The 22,981-nt window shown below is 42.7% G+C and overlaps 1 protein-coding gene across 6 annotated transcripts in view; it reads right to left on the reverse strand.

The window, feature by feature from the left end:
- The window catches only part of Tip60 (Histone acetyltransferase Tip60), a 357,015-nt gene that overhangs the window by 318,161 nt on the left and 15,873 nt on the right, over positions 1–22,981 (reverse strand). For 3 of the 6 annotated variants that reach the window (XM_067120819.1, XM_067120816.1, XM_067120815.1), the window contains exon 2: positions 9,486–9,561. In XM_067120819.1, coding sequence (XP_066976920.1) covers positions 9,486–9,561 — 76 coding nt within the window. The remainder of the gene's footprint in view (positions 1–9,485; positions 9,562–22,981) is intronic. The other 3 variants (XM_067120820.1, XM_067120818.1, XM_067120817.1) reach the window with 1 other exon arrangement.

Consider the following 22,981-nt stretch of genomic DNA (forward strand, 5'->3'; position numbering starts at 1 on the left):
GGCAGCGAATGACAGAGCTCATTCCACATCGACGGGGCACAGAGTTGGAAACCGAGACACTGACGTGGAACTATGCCATCCCAACAAGGTACTGCGGTCAATCCCGAAGCACTCACTGTATGAGTGTTGGTAACTCCTTCAGGCTAAGATACCCAAAATTGAGATATCCAGCCAATTACTGCTGCATCTATGATGCTCACTGTTAACCTGAAAGACAAAAGCACAGATGATTAGCAGAAGGAGACTCCTCTCGCTCTGAGGAGAACTGCCCTACAAAGCAAAAGGAGGTCCCTGAGAAGAGGTCGCCCAACACCGCCATCCCCCCCTGCGAGATCTTCGCCCGACAAGTGAGTGAAAAAAGGTGAAGGAGAGAGATCTCTCTTGAAGGAGAGATCTCTTCCGAAGGAGAGACAGAAGAAAGCTATAGGGAGAGAGACAAGGAAGGAGAGGCTACAAGGGGTGCCGTGGAAATGAAACTTAACGACAACGCCCAGATATCCTCCTCCAAAGTTCCCTCCCGGCAACTCTTCCATAGCGCAGGCAGCGAAGAGCAACACTCAGCACAAGTCAGAAAGGGGATGCAGTCACGCCCATGTACAAGGAGGGCGTGAGACCCAATGACAGGAGAGCGAACTTGTTACGCCCCAGTCAATGAAAGGAGAGCGAAATATTACGCCCTTGGCCGCCAGTCCCAAGACACAGATGCTGGGGTACAACAGGTATGCAAGGATATCACAAATCATAGGTTTATATATTAATAAATATCAAACACACACAATATATACACAATAATACAAAAAAGATTCCACTGGGAAAAAAAGGGCTTAATGACAGTCAGGCAAAGAGCTCCGAAAACACGTCTGCAACGAATGACGGCTGAAAGCAAACTGGAATGTTTACATCAGGGCAGGCGGGTATTCCTGCCTACCTGACGGTAGTTACTGCCTAACCACCTTGTTCAAGAGTTTAATGGCTGTTTCCAGCTTTGCCGTAAGTAATTCCTAATGTAAATGACCTCAGGTTTTTATATCATGTAGGAACAACTTGCCTGCTACTAGTTAACTACCTTGTTACCAAGCTTCAACGGCTGAACCAGCTTTCACCACAGAGATATCCATATATTAAGTCTTTTGACGAACTATGTGCTGGCCGGTGTAGGTGCATTTATGTGGACGTTGGAGGTTTCCACAGTTAGATATAGTGGGTATGTGACGTATTTATTTGTGCCTTCTGATCATGTGACAGATTGATGGAAGCAATGTGATCTTTCGAACATTGAACCGGTGTTGTCACGCTTCTGGGAGGGGTTATTATTAAGTGTGTATGTGCATGTGTGCACTCTCTAATGGTATATTATGAGAGGAACATACAATGAATATGGACTTCGATTTGCGGCTGGGTGTGATTAGCTCTTTGTGCAGTGCTCGTGGATAAGAACAGCCACTGTGAGATCATTTATTTGTGGCCATAGGAAGTGAGTAAGATAACTCATTAACACTTTTTTTTTCAGACATTATGTGGAAATACCCAGTTTGTGTCGCAGTGAAACTCCTCTGTTTCTCCATTATGCATTTTCCTGTTCTGTTCTCCAATATGCATTTTTCTGTTTTAAATGTCTTTTTTCATACACCATTCCCAGTTTTAATATATGTTTCTTTTATCAGGAGTTCTCGGTTTGTCCTGTGAGGACAAATATTTAGGAAGTGGTGTTCGCTTATCATACTCTCTAACATTCATTTTGGTCTGGAATAATTACGACCTTTTTATTTAGTTGGGTTACCAGGGTGATTGTCACTAGTATTGGTTGGTCTAGAATCATTAATTTCCTCTTGTTACGATTTCCATTTGTATGGGGTGTGAGTCATTCCATTTCATGACCGTAGCTTTTGCTGAAATACTTTTGTTAAATTTGCAAATAAAGTCTAGTTTTGTATCTCGGCCTTTAATTCCAGTAGGCCTTTGTCCGAGGTTAGATATAGGGAGAGGAGTCGACGAGAGAGAAGGAATGTGCTGACCCAACGCTGGGCCATTGCTACCAGAGAATCTTAGGGAAGATGATATGATGCTGTTCTCAAAACAGATGCCGTAAGAGATTATGACCCTAACTGACCTTGTGTAGGGTCATAACACACACAAAAGGCAAAGATTTGTATTGTCACATGAACCACCTGGTTAACAACCTTGTCAAAGTCAGTAACAATTCTGAAAGCTGTACCTCATTTGAAATCGCCGTTCTGGTAACATGATTATATGTTTGCCACATTCATCACCGCTACACAGCCACTATATTAAAGGGGTGTGGCTCCTACAGAATAATCGTATGTTGGTATTTTTTCTCAATTATGGAGAATAGCGCAAAACTGTTTTCATTAGCTTTACTGGTAACAGGTTGCTGACAATGTGATCACTTGAGCACTTTTTTTTTTCAGGCTTTCTTAATACTCTATATTAGATATCTGTCACTGGTGGAATATGGTAGACAAGAAATTGTCCTGTGGCAGAAGATTGTTTGGCAGGTCTTTGCTTAGGGAAGGTTCCTTAAACCTAATACTGTATTGTATGTAGTAAGAGTGCTAATACTGTATTTGTAAACATGCTGGTGAGATGCCAAGATGCTAGAATTAAACTTGACTGTACTTAGTGCTTTTAAATTATATATTATATTAGAACTATATGTTACAGTATAATGACTTTTCATTATGGAATAGTGTACAACCACTGCTGCAAATGAAAATCACTGTGCTGTGGAGGGCTAAATTAAAAAGATTAAATATGATATTTTTATAATAAAATAAAGTTTGTTCATACTTACCTGGCAGATATATATATAGCTGTATTCTCCGAAGGACCGACAGAAATTCAAAAACTTACGGCACACGCAGTGGGGCCAGGTGGTTAGTACCCATTCCCGCCGCTGGGAACCATTCCCATTTTCTATTCAGATTTTCTAGAGCTACTGTCTCCTGAGGGGAGGAGGGTGGGTACTATGATTATATATATCTGCCAGGTAAGTATGAACAAACTTTATTTTATTATAAAAATATCATTTTGTTCATGAGACTTACCTGTCAGATATATATATAGCTGAATCCCACCATTGGAGGTGGGAAGAGACAGAATAGGATTTTAGGAAACAAACATATGTAGGCGAATGACGCCTTGGTTCCTTACCTGTTAGCATTGCTGACTTCGTGATTACTGTCACCCAAGTCTGCTTCTGCTTTACTAGAGTCTCCAGCGAGGTAGCGACCTGTAAAGCTGGTGAATTCTAGATGATCTGTCAACGGGGGCGAGACCACAATGTGACTAGACCATATGACCTTACTGGGAGGGCAAGCGACAAACAAAACCACCTGACCAAGCCTAGCTACGTCATGAAGTTATAACATAGACTAAGGACTGGGACGACCACCACAGGTGGTGACCCAACAACCATAAAAACACCATAACTAAAAATTAAAAAACACACCTAACCAATAACTATAGGAGAGGATGAGTGTCGCTTTCTTCCCCAAGATCGTATTTATGAAACGTAAGGCCCTAGCGCACAGCAATTCTCGTAGGAAGTCTTTACTTCAGTCAGGTAATGTGAAGCAAACACAGAATTGCTTCGCCAAAAAGTGGCACCCAGAATGTCATTGAGAGACAAGTTTTTCTGGAAAGCCACTGAGGTAGCAATGGCTCTCACCTCGTGAGCTTTGACTTTCAAAATGCTCAAATCCTTGTCTTGAACACTGGAATGGGCATCTATAATGGTGTTCCTTAAAAAGAACGCCAGAGCATTCTTAGTGAGAGGCAAATCCGGCCTCTTAACCAAGCACCAAAGATTGTTAGAAGGACCTTGACAATTCTGAGTCCTCTGTAAATAAAATTTCAGAGTCCTGACAGGGCACAGGGTTCTCTCTGGTTCTTGTCCAATGATCTCCATCAAACCCTTAATCTCGAAGGCCCTGGGCCAAGGGGAAGACGGGTTTTCATTTTTAGCAAGAAACATAGGGCTCAAGGAACATATCGCATCATGGCCTCTAAAGCCTATAATCTTGCTGATAGCCTGAAGTTCACTAACTCTCTTTGCCGTCGCCAGAGCAGTTAGGAAAATAGCGTTTCTGGATACGTCCTTGAAGGATGCAGAATGTAGAGGCTCGAATTGTTTCGACATAAGGAATTTTAGGACAACATCTAAATTCCACGAAGGCAACTTTGGGCGAGCTACCTTAGAAGTTTCAAAAGACCTTAAAAGATCGTGAAGGTCTTTGCTGTCCGTTATGTCGAGGCCTCTATGCCTAAAAACCGCTGACAGCATGCTTCTGTAACCTTTGATGGTAGGTACTGCCAGCTTTAAGTCCTTCCTCAAATAAAACAGAAAGTCGGCTATCTGGGACACAGAGGTTGTGGTAGAGGAAATTCCCTTAAGCTTGCACCACTTCCTGAATAAGACCCACTTCGATTGGTACGCTGCATTAGAGGCGGCTCTCCTGGCGTTGGCGATCGCCTTAGCCACAGGTCTTGAAAAACCCCTCGCTCTGACCAACTTTTCGATAGTCTGAATGCAGTCAGACTCAGAGCGGGAAGGTTTTTGTGGTACCTCTCGAAGTGGGGTTGTCTGAGAAGATCTATTCTCATGGGAAGCGTCCTTGGGAAGTCCACTAGGAATGTCATGACCTCTGTGAACCACTCCGCTGAAGGCCAAAAGGGGCGATTAATGTCATCCTCGACCCTTCTGAGGCCACAAAACTTCCTGATGACTTCCCCAGGATCTTGAATGGGGGAAAGGCATACAGGTCCAGACCCTTCCAGTCCCAAAGGAGGGCATCTACTGCTACTGCCCCTGGGTCGAGCACGGAGAGCAGTACAGAGGCAGCCTTGTCGTCCTGACGTTGCAAAAAGGTCCACCAGAGGACGCCCCAAAGCTTCCAAAGCTCCTGACATACCTCTGCGTGTAGGGTCCACTCTGTCGGAAGAAGTTGACGCTGCCGATTGAGAAGGTCCGCTCGGATGTTCTCGACTCCTGCTATGAATCGCGTGAGAATCGTAACTTGTCGAGAATGGGCCCACAACAGGATCTCTTTGGCAATCAGGAAGAGGGACCGAGAATGAGTAGCCCCTTGCTTCTTGAGGTACGCCAGGGCTGTGGTGTTGTCCGAATTGATCTGAACCACCCGGCCTACAACCTGACTTTCGAAGAACTGAAGAGCTAAGAGAACCGCTCCCAATTCTTTTTAGATTGATGTGCCAGGACACCTGTTCCCCTTTCCAGGTGCCTGACACTTCTCCCCCCCTAGTGTTGCTCCCCATCCCGACGTGGACGCTGGCCGGAAAACAACACTAGGTCGGGGTTCTGAAGAGAGAGTGAAACCCCTTCTGCCAGTTTTGGGGATCGAGCCACCACCTTAGATGGTCCTTGGTAGAGAGAGAGATCTTGAGAGTCTCCTCCAGATCCTCCCCTGTTCGTCCCAGTTGTCCGCGAGGAAAACTGGATGGGTCTGAGATGCAACCTCCCCAGGGAAACAAACTTCTCCAGTGATGAAATGGTCCCCAGCAGACTCATCCATTCCCTCACCAAGCATGTTTCTTTCCCCAGGAAGGCCGAAACTTTTTCGAAGCAGTGCTGCTGACGTTCCTGGGATGGAAAGGCTCGAAGAAAAGCCACTGAATCCATCTGAATCCCCAGATAAACAATGGACTGGGAGGGGATCAGATGTGACTTCTCGAAGTTCACTAGAAGTCCCAGGGACTTCGTCAGCTTCAACGTTGAGTGCAGGTCCTCCAGACACCTTTCTTTCGACGAAGCTCGAATGAGCCAGTCGTCTAAGTAGAGCGAGATCCTTATGCCCGCTAGGTGAAGCCACCGGGCAACGCGTTCTCATCAGAACTGTGAAAACCATAGGAGCCGTACTCAGTCCGAAACACAGAGCCCTGAACTGGTACACTCGTCCCCCCAGGACAAATCTCAAATACTTCCTTGACCATGGATGAATGGGGACGTGAAAATACGCGTCCTGGAGATCCAGCGAGACCATCCAATCGCCTGGTCTTAACGCACTTAAAACGGACTGAGACATCTCCATCTTGAACTTTTCCTTGACAACAAAATGGTTCAGTCTGCTGACGTCCAGGACTGGTCTCCACCCCCCCCTGAGCGTTTTGGAACCAGGAAGAGACGATTGTAGAAACCTGGAGAATCCAAATCCAGGACTCGCTCTATGGCCCTCTTCTCGAGCAGATCGAAAAGAATCTGTTGTTTCTCTGGGTGGTAAGAGGGCGACAGATCCCTGGGTGTTGAAGACGGGGGGGAATTCGAGGAACGGGATCCTGTAACCTTTCCCGATTACACTGAGGGACCAGGAGTCCGCCCCTTTTACTCTCCAGGCTTCCGAAAACAAAAGAAGCCTAGCTCCTACTGGTGTCTGGAGATCCGGTGTATCACTTCTTGCCCCTTGGGTGAGAAGGGGCACCACCTCTGGAGAGGCCTCTTCCTCGAGGAAAGGATTTAGAGGAGGAAGCTTTGCCACGAAAGGCTTCTGCCTCTTGGTGGCTAGTCCCTGAGAAGACGTGGACGGGACATTAGGACGCCTGGAAGACTGCGCGAGAAGGTCTTGTGTAGCCTTCTCCTTAAGGCTGGAGGCGAGATCCTTGACTAACGGCTGGGGGAAGAGATGGCTAGAAAGAGGGGCGAAAAGCAATTCCGCCCTCTGCACAGGAGAAACTGACTTTGCTGCAAAATTGCAGTATAAAGCCCTCTTCTTCAAGAGAGACGTACCGAAGTGAGCAGCCAGTTCATCGGCGCCATCTCTGACGGCCTTGTCCATGCACGAAAGCACACTGGACAGCTCCCCCAGAGAGATAAAGTCTGGACTCCGAGTCCTCAAGTCCAAGGCCCCCAAGCACCAATCTAAAAAGTTGAAGACTTCCATAGTCCTAAAAAGTCCTTTGAGATGACGATCAGTCTCCGAAAGCGTCCATGTCACCTTCGCTGAAGAAAGGAGAGCCCTCCTTGGAGCGTCGACCAGACTCGCGAAGTCTCCTTGAGAAGAAGAAGGGACTCTAGAGCCAATTTCTTCTCCAGTCTCATACCATATCCCAGCCTTCCCGCACAATCTAGACGGAGGTAGGGCAAAGGAAGACTTGCCTTGAGTTTTCCGATCCTCCATCCACAAATTAACTTTCTTGAAGGCTTTCTTGGTGGCGAGCGAAGTCTTCATCTGAAGGAAGCCGGGAGATTTCCTCACCTTCGACGAAGCTAATTGCGAAGGGGGAGAGAGAGGAGCAGAAGGCTGAAATTTATCGGGAAATAATTCTCTCAGCATGTTGGCTAAAACCTGATAATCCGAAGAAGACGACAAAGGGGGAGTGTTCCTGCTCTGCAGACTCCGAATCATGAGACAACTCTCCCTCTTTGACGGGAGCGACAGGAGAGTCTTCCGGAACTTGAGGAAGACTACGACCTTGAGGCCCGATTCGGAAAAGAGACCTCTTCTTGCGTGAAAGAGCAGAAGAAAAATCTGGAGCGTCCCGCACAGAAGCGTCCTGCCGAGCGTCCTGACGAGCGTCCTGCTTCGAATGCTGCCGAGCGTCCTGAAGAGTGTCCAAACGAGAGGGGAGAGAAGCATCTTGCCGAGCGTCCTGACGAGCGTGATGAGAAGCCAGACAAGCGTCATGCCGAACGTCCTGCCGCGTATCCCTGCGAGCGACTTGTCGAGCTGCAAGAGGCGTCCTGACCAGCAAGAAAAAAGTCAGGATCAGCAGCCTGAGGAGCATCACGACGAGGCAAAGAAACCCGACGATCCGATGAACGATGAGGGAGACCAGGAGAACTCGCCGGAGAGAGAGACGAACGAAGAGCAGGAGAGGGAGACCTCTTAGACCTCTTAACGGGCAGCTTTAAGTCCTTGCGGCGCCTACGAGGTTCAGACTCCTTTGCAGCAAGTAGGGAAGCCAACTGCCGCTGCATATCCTGGAGAAGACGCTTCGAAGGAGAAGACTCCCTCTCAGGAGAAGGGCTGCTCTTGTGAGAAGAAGAGGGGGAAGGGGACGTCCTCTTCCTTCTACCCTGGGCGACGACAGCTCTGTTCTTGGGGCGACTGGGACGCTCAAAAACGTCCTCCTCGGAAGAAGTCCTGGTCCTCTTATGCGGCAGCAACTCGTGGAACCACTCAGGAGAAGAAACGAGGGTTCGAGAAGGAGGAGGAGAAGCGTCCTCCTCTGCGAAGCTTCTCTTGAAAGCGTGAGAGTCCAACCGAGAACACGACCCCTTGCGTGGAGAGGGCGCCTCAGAGGACGAGAAGCAATCCTTGAGGACGTGTGTATGAGCACGATCCTTGGCAGCCTGGGAAACGACAACAGGGCCTGCCGAAGGGACGCCACATTGGTGGGGGGTCCCCGTAACCCTCTTGCGGCTTTCGACATGCCCATTCCCTGAGTCCTGGGAGTTCGGCAGAGGTCTAGACCTAGAGGCATTATAGGGCCGATCTGACGCCCATTCCACAACACTAGGGGGATCACTGCACTTAACAACACTTTCAATCGCCAGCACCTTCAACTCCAAAGCGCGAATGGAGTTCAAAATCTGCGCAAGGGCATTACCTTCCGCAGATGCAATCACAGGTTCCGAAGGCAACACTACAGGGATAGGTGAAGCATTAGAGGGGTTAACAGGTGACAAATTATTATTATTACCCTGACTCCCACTAGCAGACACTCCTGGAGGAAGACCTCCTGATACGGTCACGCTCTAACTTACGCACATAAGAGTCGTATACCTTCCAATCGGAATCAGGCAAAGACTCACACTCCTTGCAGCGATCATCCAACAAACAGACATGCCCTCTACATCTCATGCATACTGAGTTAGGGTCTACCGAAGCTTTCGGTAGCCTCACCTTACACTCCTTCACAACACACACCCTGAAACTAGCAGAACTAGAACCAGACATCGTGATCAAAGAAAAGCCAAAGCCAAAATCAAAACAGTCCACAAAAGCGTATGCCTATCCACAAATCCAAAGTCAAAAAACCAAAAGACAATCAGAATACTCATGTGGAGAAGTTTACGAAAATCAGCGACGGAGGTATTGACAACAGGTGTTGACAATACCAGCGACAGAGAAAATCTGAATAGAAAATGGGAATGGTTCCTGATACCCACCTCCCAGAGGCGGGAATGGGTACTAACCACCTGGCCCCACTGCCTGTGCCGTAAGTTTTTGAATTTCTGTCGGTCCTTCGGAGAATACAGCTATATATATATATCTGACAGGTAAGTCTCATGAACAAAATTAAGTTTGAACACCAAAGTTGAAGAGAAAATAGTAAAATGTCAGAAAATATGAACATGTCGCTTTCCTCACTCTAAACTCTTATGTACAGATCACTACATAATAAACTTCTTGGCCAGCATATTTCAGTTATTTACTACAAACTAAGGAATATGAGAAACATGGGATTATATTTGTGAACAAACATAAAAGAAATGGAACTAATCCTACTTGAAAAGCCGAACTTACGCCAGTCCTTGCCATTGCTCATCAATACTGGCAGACGACATCCTTCTGTTACACTACTCTGGAAAAAGAATTTTCAAAATCAAATCACATATATTAGTAAGGTACACATGTTACCAATATTTATATAAATAAATATGACATTTTTATAATAAAATAAAGTTTTATATATACTTACCAAATAATTACATAGCTATAGTTTCTGCTTTACGCGGCAGCTCAAAATTCAACCCACGGTAGCGCTCTTTTGTTTTGGCCGTAGGTAGACTGCCCTGCCCACTTTCGGGGAAGAATAGATACAACATATCTAAAGAACTCAGTTCGTTTATGCTCTATGTCCATGACAGGGGAGGAGGGAGGAGGACTCTGATCATGTAATTATTTGGTAAGTATATATAAAACTTTATCTTATTACAAAAATGTCAATTTTATATAAGTAACTTACCAAATAATCACATAGCTGAATCCCACACTGAAAGGTGGTGGGATGAATGGACATACACTGCCCAAAAAAAACTCTGATACGGAGAAGAATCTGGAATAGAAAATTAGCTGGCATCTTGAAATGCTTGTTGTAACCTTACCTGGTGAGGGAGCAACGGCTGATGGGTACTACCTCTGGTCGAAGCTCCTCTCCACCTGTAGTGGCGTGGCAGTAGAGCCAAGAGTCGCCTCTACTCAAGTGGGTGCTTTGCAACGTAGGAGTCTATCGCAGGTTTCCAAAGCTTACAATCCAAAAAACACATAAATATGTGTATGTGCCGTTGCCCTGGGCGCAGTACAACAGCAAAAATGACCAGATAAAATCTTAACCTACACCACCACAACATTTTAACCAAAACCACAGAAAACACAGATTGGTGACACTCACAACCCAGTGCTCACCAGACTTCCCAAGAAGTGCAACTATCCTTATCCAAGGAGAGTGGACAGAGGAAAAGAAGGCATTCCTCCTATCCTTCATTCCCCAATACCATGCCAGCTGCGAAGAACGGACCTAGAGTACTGCATTTTTCATACACCATTTCGATATCCTGTAGGTAGAACATAGCAAACACTGACTTGCATCTCCAATATGTTGATTGCAAGATTGAAGAGAGAGACAGATTACGTCTGAATGCCAAGGACGTAGCCACCGCTCTTATTTCATGTGCCTTGACCTTACATAGGGGCAGTAAATCGTCCTGAACCCCCGAGTGTGATTCCAAAATCACGAACCTTAAAAAATGTCAATGCATTGTTGGATAACGGACGACTGGGGTCTTTCACAGAACTTCAGACAGGCTCTTGATCAAAAAGGAATGTGGCCAAGGGTTAGTCAGGCCCTCATTCTTGGCCAAGAAACCCAAAATCAGTGAGTATATAGTGTTACTTTGAGTAAAACCTACTCTTTTATTAATAGCATGTAGCTCACTATCTCTCCTAGCCGTAGCTAAGGCCATCAAGAATAGAGTCTTTTTCGTCAGATTCCTAAGCGAGGATGATTCTGAAGGTTCAAACGGCAGTCCCGACAGCCATTTAAGGACAATGTCCAAGTTCCAAGTGACTTCCGAATGTTTTCCTTGCTTACTAGTATTAAAAACTATCAAGTCGTCAATGTCTTGATTCAAAGACAGGTCCACCCTTCTATGTCTGAATATGGAATTCAACATCGCCCTGTAACCCTTGATGGTAGATGTTACGAACCCCTTAAAGGTTCTAAGAAATAACAGAAAATCTGCGATCTAGGCTACGGATGTCTGAGAAGAGGAGATACTGTATTCAGCTCTCGGCACCACTTCCGAAAGACTGTCCATTTGGCTTGGTAGACTGCAGCAGAAGATCGTCACCTACACTTAGCAATAACCTCTGCAGCCTTCCTTGAAAATCCTTTTGCTCTGGCAAGCTCCCTTCCCTGACAGTCTGAAGCCTGTCAGTGGATAACCCTAGATGGAATCCATGAAAATGCAGCTGTTTGGGAAGATTTCTCTTCTGAGGGAGTGACTAGAGTCATCAACACGTTGCTGTAAGTGCTTAACTTCTTCAATACCTCCCTCACCATCCTGAAGGGAGGGAAGGTGTACATGTCAAGATCCGACGAATCCTGCAGCATGGCATCCATCACCCATACCTGAGGATCTGGAGAAAGAGAACAATACAGAGGAAGACAATGGTTCCTCGACGTTGCAAACAGGTCTATCGACGGCTTCCCCCACAGCTTCCACAGGTTGGTGCACACCTGTGGATTGAGTGTCCACTTCATTGGTAGAACCTGTTTGCCATGACTCAGTTTGTCTGCCAGGACGTTCATTTTCTCCTGGATGAAGTGGGTCACAACTCGGGTCTTGTTGCTTAGTGCCCACAGAAGAAACCCCTTGGTCACTTCGTAGAGCAAAAAAAGAATGAGTCCCTCCTTGGTTCTTGATGTAGGCCAGAGGGGTCACGCTGCCTGAATGGACCGCCACTGTCCTGTTGAAAGTCTGCGCTGCAAAATACTGAAGTGCTAGATGAATTGCCTTTAATTCTTTTACACTGATGTGAAGGTTCCTTTCGGTTGGAGACCACGTTCCTGAAACCTCCATGCCATTGAGAAGAGCCCCCCAACCCAGATCTGAAGCATCTGAGTACAACGTTAGGTCAGGGCTCATTGGAGACAGACTCCCCTCTCACAAACCTATCCTTCAACAGCCACCACCAAAGGTCCTCTTTGATTTCGGGGGTGATGCTGAAGACAAATGAGTCTGGGAAAGACTTCCTGCGCCAGCTGGCCTTGAGGTAAAACTGCAACACTCTTATGTAAAACTTGCCCAATGGAACAAACTTCTCAAGTGAAGAGAGGGTTCCCAGAAGACTCATCCATGCATTGGCTGAGCAGGAAGGGCGAGATATGAAGTCTTGGACTTTTCTGAGACAATTCTGAATTCTTTGTTGGGATGGAAAAGCCCGAAAACTCAGAGAATCTATCACTATCCCCAAATATAGAATAGACTGAGTCGGGACTAGATGAGACTTTTTGAAATTTATTAATAGTCCTAAGTTCTTGAGCCAGTCGAAGAGTCTTCTGTAGGTACTCCATGCACTGAGATCTTGAGGGGGAGCGTAGGAGCCAGTCAGCGAGGTACAGAGAGATGTTTATCCCCCATTAGATGTAACCATTTCGCCAGGGGGTGAGAAATTGAGTAAAAACTTGCGGAGCCGTGGAGAGGCCGAAGCACAGTGCCTGAAACTGGATGACTCTGTCCTGGAACACGAACCTCAGATACTTCCTGGAATCTGGGTGAACTGGAACGTGGAAGTACGCATCCTGCATGTCGATTGTGACCATCCAGTCTCCCTGGTGGATGGATGACAAGAACAACTGGCTCGTTTCCATTCTGAACTTCATTGTCTGAACGAAGAAGTTCAGAGCACTGACGTCCAGGACAGGTCCCCATCCTCCCGATGACTTGGGAACCACGAAGAGGCTGTTGTAGAACCCCTGTGTCTTCATCCTCGACCACCTCCACGGCTTTCTTCTCGAGTAGAGCTGAAACTTCCCGAGACAGGACCAAAAACCTCTCCGAGCCTACTGGGTAGGCTGTTAAGCTCATGGGAGAGGTTACTAAGGGAGGTTTCTCCCTGAAAGGGATTGCATAGCCCTCTTTTAAGACCTTTAGTACCCATAGTTCTACATTTCTGTTCTTCCACCTGGTCCAAAAATGAAGGGGTCTTGCTCCCACTGGAACATGGAGGACAGATAATTCACTGTCGAGGGGGTGACTTGGTGACAGGTTTCTTGACAAGTCTGGTTGTTCAGAGGTTGGATCTAGGACAGGACTGGAATCAACCTCTATTACTTCGAAAGGGCTGTTGTGGCAATGGAGAAGACGTCCTAGCAGATGTGGCAGTTGAAGTAGCTCATGCAGGGAACCTAGCCCTCTTGGTGGACTGCGTGAGAAGGTCCTGTGCAGATTTCTTTTGGATTTCTGCTGTTACTCAATCCAGAGTCTCTTGTGGGAATAAATTAGTCTTGTCTAAAGAGGCAAAAAGAAGAGAGGAATGCTGAGAGGGTGTGACTCCCTTCGTGGTAAATGAGCACCACAAGTCTCGTTTCTTCAGAACTCCTGTGGTAAAGATGGTTGCCAACTTTAGCGCGCCGTCTCTTGACTGCTCTATCAGCACAAGCCAGAAACCCCAAGCAGTCAGAAGCAAAGTTTTCCTAAAGTGTGGTGCAGTCTTCTACCTTGCTAGTGTTCCCAAGGAAGGCGCTTCTCCAGTTGCGTACAACAGATACTTCTGTCATATCAAATGAGAGGGAGGCGTACAGAAAACCGTTTTCCCAACATCCCTCTTTTCCAATAACCAGTTATTGATACGGGCAAAGGCTTTCCTTCATGAGGAAGACAGTACCATACAAGGTAATCTGGCAGTTCCTGCAGGTTGTTGCACCAAAAAGGCTGATCTCAGAGAAGAAGGGACGGCTGGAGAAAAGAACAAAGGATAGCAGATCAGGAAATATCTGAGCAGAGCTGAATAATTAAACAAGAGCTGTTCCTTTTCCACTGGTTCCTTGTCAGAAGAAACAGGTAACATCGAAGGGTCCGTGGGTTCTTGAACCACAGGAGCTGGTTTCTGAAGGCGGCTCAGAACTCTATCCAGTTGAAGTAGAACTGGCGCTAACAATGGGTCTTCCACAACAGAAGGAAACTCACCTGAAATATCAGGTACTGGAAGCCCTACCTGTGGGACTGCACGCTTACTGGAAGGTGGACGAACACCAATGGAAGCGCCCACGACAATGGACGCTCGGACGCTGGGCGTCCACTCGCTGACGGAGCAGACAGAGAACATTTAGATTGTTATTATTATTAAAATAGTTTAACCAGACCACTGAGCTGACCATCAGCTCTCATAGGGCTGGCCCGAAGGATTAGGATGGAATAGGCTAGAAGCCTAGCACTGGGACCTAATAAGTCACTTGTCAATGATGATGAATGAAAATGAAATTAAAAGCTGTAAAAAGGTATACGCTTTCATACTGGAACACACACATACAATAAATACATTTAAACTCATGCTTCCATACATACTCACTAAAAAGGTATATAAAAATTCAAAATAAATTAGTAAAATCATAAAATTTACTTGTTTTAAAATTCATTATTCTGATTTTTTTTTTCATATTTTTCCAATTAATTTGCAGCTTCTCATAAACATTAAAATGGGTGCTATTGAGAACGTTGAAGATTCTGACAAAATTTCTTCTATCGGTCTATTTCCGAAATTTGATAATCGCTGCAGGTTATATTGTGGACATTCACACAGTATATGCTTAACTGTTATCAGCACATTGCAATCTGGGCATTTGGGAAGAGGGCCACATGGACTGTTCATTAAGTGTCCATGTGTCAATCGAGTATGGCCTATTCAAGACGTGTCAGAATTACTTGTGGTTGTCTTTCTCTCTGATATGATGAACTCCATTTTCCAACACTGGATTTTATCTGTTTTAATTTATTATTTTCAGGTTCTTCGTTCCATATATTTTGCCATTTTTTTACAAGGACTGTTTTTATATCTCTTGTATAGTCACTGATAGGGATGTCTACATTTGTTCTTGTCATGTGGACTGCTTCTTTAGCTGCTTTATCAGCCTCTTCATTTCCCTTAATCCCTACATGGGCAGGGATCCAACATATTTCAATATTTTTTTCCTTATTATACAATTTATGGAGAGAGAACTTTATATGTTGTACAATATTATTTTTTTTATTATAGCTTTGAATAGCTTCTATAGCACTCCTGGAGTCGCTATAAATTACAAAATTATTATATGAGACTTCTCTTATTATTTTTATGGCTGATACTATTGCACATAACTCAGCTGTAAATGCAGAAGCTTTGTCTGGGAGAGAGAACTGATACGTTTTGTTTTGGGATACCGCGGCATATCCCACTCCGTATTGTGACTTAGATCCGTCAGTATATATTGCGTAATGTGGATCTTTTCGGATAATATGCTCTGCTGCATGTTGTCTATGGTATTCTGGAGTATATGAATGATTTTTTGATAAATATTTCAAGTGTGTACAAATTCTCATTTTATTCATTGTCCAAGGAGGAGGCGATTTTATTATTACAGGTAATTGTCTATGTATATTTAGCGACTCAAACAATCTTGTAGCTCTAATTGGGAAAGAAGGTGGATGATTGTTTATAAACACATCTCTTAATCCAAATAATTTTTTAGTTGGAGAATCATTTGTCTGAATTCTCAGAGCACTCTTCATTGTTACTAGCTCTCTATGGAGAGACAGAGGTAGTTCACCACATTCAACTTGTAAAGATGATGTTGGTGATGATCAAAAGCTCTGAACATATTCTAAGGCCCTCATTATGAACTGGGTCTACCGTTTTCAGCGTTGCGTCTGATGCCGAGCCATATATTTCACTTCCATAATCAACGATAGACAGCACTGTTGCTTTATACAATAAAGTAAGGGTATGTCTATCGGCTCCCAAGTAGTGTTTGATAGTTTTTAATTAGGTTTAATGCTCTTTTACATTTTGATTTCATGTATGTTATGTGGGCTTTCCAGTTCATATGAGTATCAAATACTAATCCTAAAAAATTTTGCTGTTTGGCCAATTGGTATACTATGGTTTCTGATTTTCAAGTCTATTTCTTCTCCTTTTTTCCACTTTTTATTTTTATAAAACATGATTGCTTGGGTTTTCTCTATGGAAAATTTAAAGCCTACAGATAAAGCCCATTCATCTATTTTTATTATGCTTTTATTAATGATTCGTTCTGCATGTTTTATTCGAGATGCTGAATAATATATGGCAAAATCATCCATATACAGGTTACTTTTAATACCAATAGGTAGATTATTACTGATATCATTGATTGCCAAAGTAAACAGCGTGTCACTAAGGACGCTTCCCTGTGGAACACCATTTTCAAGAGGAAATGTTCTAGACAGAACATCATCAATTCTCACCTGAAAACTGCGATTTGTCAAGAAGTTTTGGATAAACATAGGTAAATGTCCACGGATGTTATTTTCATGTAACGCTTTTAATATTGCATACCTCCATGTAGTATCATATGCCTTTTCAATGTCAAAAAACACGGCTATAGTAATTTGTTTTCGTTCAAATCCTCTTCGTATGTGATCTTCCAAGTTAGATAGAGAATCCAGTGTTGATCTGTTACATTGTGATCCAAACTGAGTGGGAGTCAAAATTTTGTTTTCTCGAATGTGCCATGTTAGTCGAGCATTTACCATTTTTTCTAGTAATTTGCATAGACAACTAGTTAAAGAAATTGGTCTGTAATTGTTTACATTACTGGATCTTTTCCTGGTTTGGGGATAGGAATAATTATAGCTTTACGCCATTCATTAGGAAATAAATTTTGAAGCCATAAGTGGTTATAAAACTCTAATAAGTATGCTTTTGCCAAAGGTGCTAAATGGCAGATCATTCCAAAACAAATACTGTCACCTCCAGGGGCAGATTTATTGCTGTTCAACAATGCAAATTCTAACTCATCCATATTAAACTTTCTATTATAATAAATATCTTCTATGGTTTCAAAATTTATTGTTATTAACTCTATATTATTTTTCCTAGTTCGGAAATGTTCATCTAAATTTTTGTCGCTACTTACTTTTGCTAAACTTTCGCCTATTACATTACTTATTTCTTGAGGATCAAGCATTCTTTTCCCATCTTTTATTATGGCATGTCTAGGTGGTTTAACATGGGTACCATTTATTTTCCTAAATTTTTCCCATATTTTTTGTATGGGAGTATTATTAGAGAGATCTGATACATACTTTCTCCATGAAATGATTCTTCCTTGAATTACTTCTCTTTTAAATTTTGCAGATACTTTGTTATATAGAGGTTTTAATGTATTAATTTCTAATAATAATATAGTCAGTTTTTTAAGTTTTCTTCTAATATTGGTAATGATTTATTTATTTTACTGAATTTTCTATTCAAATTATCTAATCGTCTCCCAATTTGGTGTTTTACTTTTATTAATTCTGTTAGTTTTTCAGACCACCATGGGACTTTGTGTTTTGTTGGATGACATTTGGATTTTGGTATTGCTTTATCAGCTGCATTTGTAATGAAATCAACAAGAAATTCATTAGTTTTATTGTGGTCTTTTGAATATTCAAATGGTGGGATATCCCTAGTGTGGAATTCATATTGTTCCCAATCTGCTTTATAAATGTTATATTGAGGACATGCTTGGTGGGGTTATTTTGTAAAAATGAAATTAATATTGGGAAATGGTCACTTGTATGCAGGTCGTCAACTGTATTCCAATCTAATCTATCTACTATTTTTGTTGTACATAGAGTTAAGTCGATTGAGGAAAATGTTCCATGTGTTTTAGAAAAATATGTGTTGATTTCGTTGTCATTTATGCAGCAAATGTCATATGAATCTATGAATTCTTCTATTTTACTCCCTGCTCTATTTGAGTCTGTACAATTACAGTCCCACATCGGGTTGTGGGCATTAAAATCACCTACTATTAATATAGGTTCTTTTGGTGTTATTAGGTAATTCTTTAAGTTTGTCTAAGTCATAATTTTTATTGGGTTGGTTGTATAAATTATAAATTACATAATTATCGTTTTTATTCGTATTCTGATACTCTCGATATTTGCAGATCATTAAAGTTTACAGGTACTTTGTCATAACATACTTTGTTATGTACATATATAGCAGTACCTAAATTTCCTTCTTCCTCTCTAGATGAAGATGCTAAGGTATATTTACCTATTGTTGATATTGTTTTGTTGACATGTTGTAAACATAATATCATTGGTTCTTATTCTTTTAGTAATCGTTGTATTTCTCCTAGGTGTAATCTGGTCTGTAGACCATTTACGTTCCATTGTATTATATAGCTATTGAAAATATTTTATTATAACGGTCGAGTTTTACTCTCTTTTTGTATTATCAATTTGGATTTTTCTAATAATTTTCTTACGACATTCATTTGTTTTTCTTTATAATATATTAAGTGCTCAACGACATGCAACCTTTTTCATGGGTACTCAAATCTGTGGTTTCTTTTTTTCTATATTTCATAAAGTTTCTTATAACGTTTGTTAAGCCATCTTTTGTTATGTTTTTGTTATCGTTGCACAATGCAATGAAACAATCATTACATCCACAAGAGTTGTCATGTATATTTTTTTCTTTATTTGTTCTTGTTGTCTCAATTATTGGTGATGGAGTAATCTCTTCTCCCTTGACATATTCATTGTTGTCTAAGGTATGGTTGTCTCCCACTTCTTCAGTATTTTGGATGTCCGTATCCATTGGTTTTACTATTATTTTAGGAGATAATGGAATATTCTTCACTAGTTTTTGTTTTTGTTCTTTCTTCATATCTCTTGTTTTTGTTTTGACTGACGTTTCTCTAACAATTGTTGGTTTCTTTGTTTTGGGTGGTGTTCTTTCCAATGGCCTTTTTTTATCTTTAATTTCTAGTCTATCAGGTCCTTCCTCTGTTATTTCTGTAGTAGCATCCTCCTGTGTTGTTTCTATTTGCATTAATATTTCAAATGAATTGGATAAAATGTTATCCATATCATTTGTCCCTGTTTCTTTATTCTTTACCATTTTAGTTTTTATTTCCAAGGCATTAATTTCTTCCAGAGAATTACTTTTCTGTGCTCCGTAAATTCTATTTGTATGCATTTTTGTTTCATTGTTGGTTTTTGTTGTTAAAGAATATGTACGTTTCTTAGAAGGATCTTGAATTCCTCTTACTTTCAATTCTAATTTAGCTTCTTTTACAGACATTCCAGTTCTTTCTTGCAATATTTTCAACTCTGTATTATATATATAGTACATACATTCTTTGGATCTTGCATGATGGTTTTGCCCACAGTTTATGCACTTTGGTTCCCCACACTTCCATTGTGTGGCATGTTCTTCAGATCCACAATACGCGCATACAGGTTCATTTCGACAATACTTTTTTGCATGTCCATATTTGCTGCAATTCTGACCTTGTAGCGGCTTTGGGACGTATGGTCTTACTTCTCTGGTTTGGCCTAAAATTTTTATTTTCTGAGGTAGGTCTTGGCCTTCAAATTTTATTTTTGCGATTTTTAAGACTTGTTTATTCTTTTCTTTACTTGGTAGATCATATAGTTCGCAATCCTGTACTTTGGGGTATCTCTTTTTAAGTGAGTCTAACAGTATTTGCTTTTCAACTGGCTCGTTATTATTCTCAGGAAGTACAATAGTACCCTGAATACTGTTCATAGTATCATGTTTTTTTATTTTTATATTTATGTTATCTATATTTTTATTGATAAATAATTTTCAGATTGACTTTTGTCGTGGCCTCTATAAGCCAAGTCTTTTCTTTTATTTGTCTAAACGACATTTCAGTCGTAGAGTGTCTGCTTAATAAATAATTTTCCAACTTGAGTGCTGATATTTTCTGGTCCGTTTCTAGGGTTAGAAACCTTGACCAACTGTCACTCCCAAAGAGGGAGTCAAAGTGAGTCAAGGTTGGGTCAAGACGGTATTTACTTTTACTGGTTTCCTTTGTACTGGAGCATATGGTTCCAGTGTTATTGCTTTCTGAATTTGTTTTGACTTTTCTAAAGAAGGGTTGTCAGATGAGGTTCCAATGGTTGTCAACCGTGCCGATTCGCTACCATCAAAGGGTCCAGGGGTACTCAAATCCTTTAACTTACTTGTCATAAAGATTGAGAGAGAGAAAAAAAAAAAAAAAAAAAAAAAAAAAAAGTAAACCTGAAAACCTTAAAGAGATATCATCAGCCTTTCATGGAGTTCATTCCTCCACTAATGGCACAAGTGAGAACAGACTCCCAAATGTCCGCATCCCTACCCTACCCCAAAGGGGATGGCACAACATGATTAGAGTGGCTCAAGTGTAAGCCAACCCGCTTGATAAGACTGAGAGCATTACTAGAATACAATCATCCCCACCCTAATCACATTATGGGCAAACCGGACAGAATGCCGAGTCCTATTCCCAGAACTAGACCCCCTGGAATCCGTGGTCCAGTCCTTTTAGAATAGTTCCGCCTGAAAACTCAGGTCCGAACATTATCGGGCAGTTGATGGTCCTGCCACGGTTCTCACTATTTAGCTCGGATATAAACCCAATCCCAGCTATGATACCTTTTCCTATTTACCAGGTCCAAGAAATTTGTACAAAGTGAAAATATCCACGCCATTTAAATCGAAAGGTTTGTAGGTGATCCGTCAGGGCCCGGGCTCTTATTCTTCGTAAGAACGAAGAAGAAAAGCCAGGGCCCCTTACCCCCTCACCACGTGAAGGAACCTACTTCGAGGGGGAGAACATTTAGAAACCGCCACACTCTTAGCGGACACTGGGCACCCGTATGATGGGCGCTTGGCTTCCGGGTACTCATACGATGGGCGCTTGGAGACTTGATGTCCATACAGGCAGTCCCCGGTTATCGGCAATCCGGTTTTACTGTGCTGGGCTAGCGACGACGATAACCAGATTTTCGACACTGATTTCCGGTTATCGGCACTGATCTCTGGTTATCAGCGCCGATCTCCGATTATCGGTGCTGATCCTCGGTTATCGGCGGCGCTGATCCCCAGTTATCAGCACCGATAACCAGATACCAGCGCCAATAACCAAGGATCGGCACTATTATCGCTGATTTTTGGTTGTCAGCGATTTTCGGTTATTGTCACACCGTCGGGAACAGAACCCCATCAATAACCGGGGACTGCCTGTACACTGAAGTCCAAATCACTAGACGATATGGTATGAACATCCGAACGGATATCTTTCCAACAGCGGTCCTCTGCAGCCTGTGATTGACGGACAACAGGCTCGGATGGGGCAGTGATTGCTCGTGGGCAAAAGCCACCGACCCCCCTTGGCCTGCCAGTTTGCTTCCTCCCAGGTGAGCAAGGGGAGTTTAGCAAGAACCTTGGTCTAGGAGCATCGGTGGGACGAACAGCTGCCCCCACTAATGACACTGCACCAACACTATTAAATATGTCCATCAGGACTTTCACAGAATTCCCTACCTGGGAAACAGCATTAACTAACAAATTAAATTTCTGATCAACATGTGCTTTTAAGCTGGCAATGGCATTGGGTTCAGAGGAATGACAGCCAGGTAACGGAGTAACAGGAAAAGTCGGAGGACTGGAAATAGGAGAAAATGCCGTCACAGGTGTTGAAGGGATAGGCAAAGCAGCAATATCAATTCCTGGAGAATTAACTGAACTAGCTTCAGCCGTAGCAGTAGCCTTCCTCAGTTGGTCATGTTTCAATTTATCTAAGGAGTCTGCAAAGCCTTCCACTTCCCCTTACCCCAGTCATTACAGTCCTTATCCTTACAGTCCTTGCAATTAAGATCAGGCGAGCAAATTTGCTCCCTACAAGAACTACAGTAGATAGTATGAGTGTCGTACTTTGCTGAAGTAAGTCTAGTCATGCAGCCTTTGGTGCAAAACCTAACGCCAGACAAAAGAATCTGACATAGTTAGTCAAAAGTCCATATCAGAAAAGTCACAATCAATAAAGATAACTGAATATTAGCTAAGCTAAACAACAGCTGAACGCTAACAAAAACCAAAGAGTACTTCACCAAATGAAGATATCCGACCATCCGGTGAAAAACAAACCAAGAGCTGCCAATAACCAGTGTTAAGTCATTGGCCGGCAGAAACGAATTGAGCTCTTTAGCTATGTTGTACCTAGTCTTCCCCGAAAGTGGGTGGGGCAGTCTACCTACACCCAAAACAAAAAAGCACTACTGTGATTTTTTAATTTTGAGCTGCCGTGTAAAGTAGAAACTATAGCTACGTAATTATTTGGTAAGTTACGTACATAAAAATAAACAGCCATACACACAGAGCAATAAAAAGCACCATATCTTAACAAAATGAAAAATTTTAAAAGTAATTTGTATTTCTCCTAACTATACAAACCTGAGGTCTTCACAACAGGAATATGTTTCAGCACAGCTGGAGACCGGCTGTTCAACTTTAAACAAGGTGGTTAAGTATGTAGCTGGCTACTGACTAGGGTGGGAGTCCCGCCCACCCAATCGGTATGCATTCACTTTGCCTTTTGGCCCAGGGAGCAGAATGAGGGGTGGCTTGAGGTGGGTATTTAACTTATAAAGCCCTCAGGTTTGTATAGTTAGGAAAAATACAAATTACTTTTAAAATCTGTCATTTGTTCCTACAAAATATACAGTCATACCCCGAACTTACGCGAGGTTAGGTTTCAGAACCCCTCGTGCAAGGAGAATTTTCACATAAGTTTGGCATGGTCTCTAAAAATTCTAATAAATGTTTATTTCTAAAGTTTAAATACCAAATATGACCCTAAACATGTTCCCAAATTATTAAGCTAACTTTTAAATGAAATTAAAGTTACTGTAATTTCATGTAAAAGTTAGCTTAATGCATTACCCTTAAAAAAAAAGAAAGAAATGGTTAACATAAAA

This window comes from Macrobrachium rosenbergii, chromosome 19 (assembly GCF_040412425.1).
Source record: "Macrobrachium rosenbergii isolate ZJJX-2024 chromosome 19, ASM4041242v1, whole genome shotgun sequence".
NCBI classification, from domain to species: Eukaryota; Metazoa; Arthropoda; class Malacostraca; order Decapoda; family Palaemonidae; genus Macrobrachium; species Macrobrachium rosenbergii.